At 49.0% G+C, this 7,737-nt stretch overlaps 1 protein-coding gene across 2 annotated transcripts in view; it reads left to right on the forward strand.

Annotated features, from left to right (window-relative positions):
• Positions 1-7,737, forward strand: part of NPRL3 (NPR3 like, GATOR1 complex subunit) — a 157,864-nt gene that overhangs the window by 78,386 nt on the left and 71,741 nt on the right. For both annotated transcript variants that reach the window (XM_006020877.3, XM_025200614.1), the window contains one exon: positions 6,595-6,701. In XM_006020877.3, coding sequence (XP_006020939.1) covers positions 6,595-6,701 — 107 coding nt within the window. The remainder of the gene's footprint in view (positions 1-6,594; positions 6,702-7,737) is intronic.

The raw sequence follows: 7,737 nt of genomic DNA on the forward strand, positions 1-7,737 counted from the left end.
CTAAGTCCCACCCACCACGGGACCCTGCTTACCTCCAGGTAGTCTGGGGGTCCTCTTGGGGGGGTCCCAGGGCTCACAGGGGTGCAATGGGCTTCCGCTCGTGTCTCTCACTGGAGCCAGGGGCCAAGTGCAGCTTCTGCCATTAGTGGGCCCTTTTAAAACTCTGCATATGTGCAGAAGGGCCTGCCGGCACCGTGCTGCTCTTGTGGGGCTGGGTGGGTTCCTCCCCCACCAAAGAAGGGGACAGGTGAGTTTTCCCTCCCCCTTTCCCTGACTCATGTGCCAGGTGGCTCTGGTCGTGTGGCTCCCTGGGAGGCTGGGCCAAGGGGGGGGCATGACCCTCCTTGGCTCCTCTCAGCTGCCTTCCTGCAGCTGGGCTAAGTCTCACCCACCATGGACTCCTGCTTACTTATGGGTAGGCCAGGGCTCGTCAGAGGTCCTGAGGGTCATGATGAGGAATCCTGGGGGCCCTGGGGTTCACGGGGGAACAACAGGCTTTCTTCCATGCGTCTCTCACCAGAGCTGGAGGCCAAGCGCGGCTTTTGCCATTGATGGGCCCTTTATAAACTGCGCACATGTGCAGAAGGGCTTGTGCAGGACCTGTGGTCCATCCTGTCAAATGTTTTCTCCTGATCGAAGGTTAGGAGGGAGAATGACATACCCTCCCTGCAGGTGAAGTTGTGGAACTCCCAGACGAGATATAATTTATTGAAAATGGTGTGCTCTAGAACTGTGCATGTTTGGTCAGTGGATCATGTCTTTCAGCACAGACTTCAGCATCAACAAGGTGGCTTTAGCTATGACCTTGTAGTCTGTGCAGAGGAGCAAGACTGTGCACCAGTTCATCAGGTTCCTGGGGTCCCTTTTTTTGGGCAGCAGGGTCAGCATGACCTTTCTGCCCTACAGGGGGAACTCGCCTTTCCCTTTGTACTCAACCTGGACCGTGGTGAAGTCCGGGCTGAGGACATTCTAGAAAACACAGTCAAACTTTGCTGTCATCCTGTCGATGTCTGGAGCTTTGTTGGTGGATGGGCTTCTGCAACTTGGCAAGAATAAGATGATCCTTCAGCTGGTTCTGGTTGCCCATGCTGACTTGTGTCAGGACCTTATGGGTTTTGGCATTGATCAGATCAGGTGAGAAGAGAACTTCATAGAAGTTCCCTTCATAGAAGGGACCCTTTCTCATATGTTGCTGGGATCAGTGAGGTGGATGTCATCCTCTGCCAGGAAGCAAGTGATGTACTTGGCACCTCTCTTCTTCAGGACATAAAATAAATGAGTCAATCTGACTCGTAGAGGAGCTGCATCCGCAACCAGACAAACCACAGGCACAGTGATTGTCTAGAGCTCAGAGCTCTCCTTTCCACTTCTTTTGACACTCCCTGGAAGTGGATGGCTTCTCTGGGTTAGTGGCAAGGTGCCTCTCCATCTCCAAGAAGTCCCTCTGGAGTTCCAAGGTCCTTCAAGTTCATGGGGAGGGGGGAAACAGTGGAGGAGGGAGGTAAGGAGGAGGAGCTGTGGGCTGATATTGGAGTTGTAGGAGTGCTAGTATTGATGGCACCCCTTCCTGCAGAGGTGGTTCACTGTTCCTCCTGCTGGCCCATAGGGCACTCCTGGTGGAGATGCCCCAGTGCCTGGCATTGAAAGCAGCTGTTTTTCTCATTGAGTAATGCATTTTCTACAGGGTTCCTTGGAAGGGGACCATAAAGGATCCCTTCTGCCCTTGTGCCTCCCACCCAGGCAGATGGTGATTTGACAGCAGAAGGATTACACATGGCAGTCTGGGGTCCCAGTAGCCAAGCAGGAGAGTGATGGCTGGGAACGTGACTTTCCCCAGGCTGAAGAGGGGAAGCATAAAGGTCACATTGGCAGTGTTTGGAGCTCCACACCCCCTTGGTGCTCATGCCCTATGAGAAGAATGTAACTACCCCCAACACCACCAAGAGATCCCCTTCTCCGCCGTCTCTTGGGCGGAAAAACAGCCCTGCCAGAGGCTGCCACAATTTTTTCACAACCTGTAACAGCATGCATACATGTTTCGATGTGGGGTGCCTCAGAAACGAGGTGGCAGCATACTCTGTGCTGCCTGGTGGTGGTAGGGGAGGTGCCCTGATTGCCTGAGGTAGTATGGGCACAGGCTGGAGAGCTGCAGATTTCCCCTGTAGCTGTGTAAACATGGCTGTGGCTGCTCCTATGTGGCTGTGGCTTCCTCCTGTTGCTCTGGTTGCAGGTTCCCTGTCCCTCCAACTTCCCCTTCCATACCCCAGGGGGTGAGACAGAGTGATGGAGTGCAGCTTGGCATAGCCTAAGGTACTAGGGGAGCCTGCAGCCCAGGGTGTCTGAAAGGCATGATGCAGATGGGGAGCCTAGGGTGAGGCATGCCATGTGGTACAGCAGGTGGTTGCAGGGGTTTGATACATTGTGAGGCTGCTGGGTGTGTAGTGAAGGAGGGCGATCAGGTGGTGTGTGGCTCTGGGGGCCTTCCCCAGGCATACATAGTGGCCTACCTGTTCCCCTTCAGCCACTTACCTGCCTTGCATCTCAAACAAAAACATAACTCGTCTCAGTGTGAGACTCTCTGCAGAGCTCCTCCTCCAAGGATCTGGGCTCAAATGCTCTTTTTAGCTCAGGAGCTACATTTACATAGCCCTGGGCTCTACCTCTTCCAGTCACATGACCTCTGGTTCTTAGTCAGACAAAGGGGTTTTTCGCTGGCCTTATTGGTAGGGTTACTGCCCTTCAGTCTGCCTCCCTGCAGACTGCCCACTAAACTTTCCTCAGCACCTTAACTCTGGTGCTTCTCTCTCTTAAGTAACAGGGGTTAGGGGTCCCTTTTACATAATCTTCTTTATCAGGGTTGTACAGCCAGTGGCCCATGAGGGTGTAACTGTGGCCCCAGGGTCTGCCTGGCCACTGTTCCCTTCTTTTTTCTGGCTGCTGCTGCATTTGGGATCTCCAGGTTCCCCTCCTCTTTTCTGGCTTTTATTTCTTGCCCCTGCCACAGGAGCCAAGGAGGTACGTGTGTGGGGAGGTGGAGGAGGACTGGGGGATGGTCCCTGCTGCTCTGCTGGACTCTTCCCAATCTATCCACATCCTTCTTGAAGCGTGAGGACCAAACCTGATCATAGTTCTCCAAGTGAGGCCTCACTGGTGCCAAATAGAGCAGAAGAATAACCCCCCCACCCAACATTGATTTGTAAGGGATGCTTCTGTTAATACAACATAGTAGGTTGTTGGCCTTTTTTGTGATGAGCACACTGTAGGCCACTGTAACCATTCATCTTCTGGCCTAATGTAACTTCCAGCTCCTTCTCTGCAGTACTGTAGCCTAGCTAATCATTCCCCGGTCTGATTTTGTAAATGTAATTATTCTTTCTGAAATGCAGGACTTTGTACTTGTTTTTACTAAATGTTGTCTGGTTAATTTTGGACCATATCTTCAGTTTATCATGGTCATCCTGGATGTTAGCTGTGCCCTCCGAGTGTCTGCAGCTCCACCCAACTTCATGTCATCCACAAACTTGCTAAGTTTGCACTCAATCCCATCATCTATTAATGAAGATGTATATACCAGACCTAGGACGATCCTGGGGGAACTCCTCTTAATACCTCCACCTAACTAGACATTGAGCCATTGAAAATTATGCTGATTACATGATTCAGAAGTAACATTTAAAGTTTTAATTCTTACATACAAGAACTTAAACTTCTAGCTACTGAGAAATGACAGTGAGTATAAATTCCTACTGGTATACTGTCTGGGATCTGGAAGATCTGCAGGGGATGGAGGGATCCATTTGTCAGCCTGACTTGTTGTTCTGGGAGGTCTGCTGCTTGCTTGGAGCCTGGATCCGAGATGTCATGGATGGATTACTGAAACTCATCTGAACCTCTGACTGCTACCCCATACTGCTCATCCATGTGTACACCAGTGCACACCAATCCATGGGTGACCCTGAGCAGATCAGGAGTGATTACAGGGCTCTGGGTGAAAAGGTGAAGGAGATGGGGGCACAGGTGGTGTTCTCAATCCTTCTGGTCAAGCGGAAGGGCCCTGGCAGGAGCGGACACATCCTGCAGTTCAGTGCATGGCTGCACAGGTGGCGTTGCCAACAGAGATTTGGCTTCTTCAACCATGGGATGTTATTCCAAGAAGAAAGCTTGCTAGGTAGAGATGGGATCCACCCGATGAAGAGAGGGAAAAGCTTCTTTGCAGACAGACTTGCTAACCTAGTGAGGAGGGCTTTAAAAACTGTTCACCAGGGGATGGAAAACAAAGCCCTGAGGTAAGTGGAGAAGCGGGGTCCTGGAAGAAGCAGAAGGGGCCCCAGTGGGGAGCAGGGCAGGGCCACAGATGGCTCGTCTGGGGGAGGGCTCCGCACTGCTCTCCTGCATGTGCTGCTGCTTTGAGGGGTGCAACCGCATGCTGCTGCTCTTACTGCAGCCCTGTGCGCAGGAGGCACATCACCAGGGCAGTGCAGAGCTTGCAGCAGCGGCAAGGAGATCTCCATGTGGCCCTGCTGCTCCCTGCCGTGCCAGGTCATGCCCGCTGGGCTGTGGAGGCCCTGGGGGGAGAGAAGTAGGGCAGGAGCCCAAGTCCGCAGCCTGCATCTGCCCCGCGTACAGATCTGGGGGGCATGGGTCCCTCCTGCCCCCCAAGAGTATGCGTGGCAGCAGGGAGCCAGCCCTTCCCCCCTCCTGGACAAGCCATCTGCAGACCTGTCCTGTTTCCCGCTTAGGCCTTGCAGCCGCACATTGTAGCCCCAAGCCTAAGCACCACCCAGCTGGGCAGCAGCCCCAGCCCTGCCCAGCTCCCTCCCTACAGGGCCCTCAATCCCTCTCTCCACTCCACATACCTGCTGGAGCTGCTGTGCAGGCTGCCTGGGGCCACGCGCATGTACATGAGGATTTGTTAATTGAGGTATTACTGTATTCTGAGAGCGCTCAGGATGTGCCATGTGAAGCTAGATATGATTGGCAGGAGAGAAGAGAAAAACATATATTCTCCAAGACATGTGTTTTCAAATATACTCAGTACCTAGTAGCTGTGACTGAAGTAGAAAATGCTGCTGGGAGATCTGTTGGCAAATGTAGCCCTACCTCTGCAGCTTTTTGTCAGTGCTTGCTCTGGTTCAGCAATGCAGTTTATTGGATACAGATTCATATCAATGTAATGTCTTCCTAAAGGTTGTCCTGGTTCATCATTTCATTTAATACTTTGTTTTTGCATCTGTCATTTTTAGGCATACAGTGGAAAAATGTGTTTTTTAGCAGCCTTAGGATCTTCAAATTGTTACTGTAGGCTGTAGATGAGTTGGTCATTGGTTTCATTGTCAGATGTTAAGCTAAGTTTCTTAAAATCCTGTTCACTGTTGGTTTAAAATGTGTCAATAATTGCTAGATGTTGGTCCTTTTGATGACTGGCATATTCTCTTTAGAGATGTAGTTTAACCAAAGAATAAATTAAAGGTCAGAAATACAGTCCATTCCACAACAAATGCAAAATTGTTGATTTAATCAGTACTCCTGTGACACTTTTAAATGCTGTTTTATTGAAACGTTCATATAATGTGATTCTTTACTTAGATCTTTTATTTCTTTCTTGTTTAAGTATTTGTGAATGAAGTATTTAAATCATTAAATTTGTGTGGTATGTACACTGACATGAAAACTGGTGGTGGTTGCATCCTCTAGTTATGCATTCCAAAGAAATTTTTTTGAGGAAACATAACATTTACAGAGGTCTCCTCTACATGTTATCTCTATTATGCAATTATCTGGTTAATTGCACAATATATTTAGATTGACTACATGTGCAAATTAACTATGATGCCTTAAAAAGGTCAACCCAGCTATAAAGTTATTGCTCAAAAATGTGTATTAACTTGTTTTTTATCTAGCTTTCATTTGTATGTGTAGGCAGTCCCTCTACCTGTATAGGCAGGTAGATAACAGCTGCTGGTGCCTCCTAGCCACTGTGATGCACAATACGCTCCCCAGGGCTGGGAGATCACAGTGGCTGGGAGATCACAGCAGTCCCTTGTGGCTGCCGTAGCTGAGGGTCCCGCAGCTTATGGGACTTTCAGCCCTGGCTGCATGTGGGGTGCAGTGAGGACCGAGAGTCCTACAGCTGCGGGGACTTCTGGCCCTAGCTGGATGAGGGCAATTGTGGATGCTGGGTCCTGGCAGTGCCCCATAGCCTCCCAGCTGCAGGGGTGCATGGGGCACTCCCATGACTTGGAGCCTTACCAGCAGAGGAGGCTCCCAGTCATGGAACCCTGCTTCTTGCCAGGGCAGGGGCAGCCCAGGATCAGGCTCCTCTTGCACTGGCAGTAAGACATGGTGGGACCTAATACACAATCCCAAATCAGCACATGTGGCATGGCAGGAGGTGCGATTGTGTGGATCGTGCATTAGATCCTATTATGCCTTTACCTGCATGTGTACAGGGGGCCTTAGAAATGTGACACCAATTTATGGAAATTAATCAGTTACGTGAAGTGATGGTGCAGTACTGGCTTTCTTTTGTTCAGCCAGACTCTTGCTGACAAGATAATTTTTGCTTGCTCTTCTACTTCTGGACTTTACTTGCAGGTTTTCCAGCTTGCTGCACATCTTGTTTATTGGGGAAAAGCAATTATCATCTATCCACTGTGTGAAAACAATGTCTATATGCTGTCCCCCAATGCCAGTGTTTGTCTGTAAGTAGAGACTACAACTTCCTATGCTGAGTTCGCTTTATAAAATGGAAATATGGTCTCCATTTGTGAATTTGTTGAGATTGTACAGTGTGCAGATTGCACCTGTTGCCTAAATGCCAGCAGCTCTGAAGAGCTACTCAGAATATAGAGAAAGAGTAGAGGAGTTGATCAGCCTATTCTTGGTTTACATTTGCATACCTATAAAATCCCAGTTTGGATAACCAGTTTTAAGAACTCAGAACAGTGTAGTTACCATTACATTGCTTTATAGGGAGGCACATTTTTTGAACATTTAGTGTACTTGGTTGGTTAATGAGTGTCTGTCCAAGAAAGAACTGCGTGAAATCAAAACAGTATTGGAACAGTGAAAAAGCAAGCAGACACGTTGCTAAGTCCTGTATGGTAGTGGCTACCTGCTTTTGATAGGCTTCCTGAGGGAGACTCCTGAAGTGAGGTTTTGGGCCTGGTGCAGTGATTTGGGTGGCTCTGCGTAGTAGCACCCCCTCCTGCACCACATCTCTCATTTCAGAGCCCAAACTAAAAACCTTAACTCAGATGTGGTAATATTAACTCAGGTGTAGCAATGATTGACAGTGAAGTATTGGAGGCATTGTCAAAGCACTTAAGGCTAGATGTGCATTTAACTATAATGATTGCATGACTAGTGACACAATAACTTTCATGTGTTGTGTTATATGTGAAGATGTGCCACTCCTTTTCTAAATCCTAGAGCTGCCCACGTATGAGATGCTTTGCCCTTCTGTATGTAGAGATTGTGAAATGAAATATTGCTTTGTTTTGGTTTTTGTTTAAATCTGTAAGTATAGATTATAGGAAAATAAAGTGATGGTCAAAACCGCTTTGATTAAAATAAAAAGAAGTTTTCTGTGGCAGAACCAAATGCCAACATTAATGTGTTTATTTTTCCTATTATTTCATCAGGATACTAGGTGCCATAAACCAGGGCTTGTCAACCAGGGGTACACGTACCACCCCGTGCTGCTGTCGCTTCACATCCAGCCTTGTGCTGCCCCCC

The sequence above is a fragment of the Alligator sinensis genome, unplaced genomic scaffold (genome assembly GCF_000455745.1).
Source record: "Alligator sinensis unplaced genomic scaffold, ASM45574v1 scaffold410_1, whole genome shotgun sequence".
In the NCBI taxonomy this organism is placed as follows: Eukaryota; Metazoa; Chordata; order Crocodylia; family Alligatoridae; genus Alligator; species Alligator sinensis.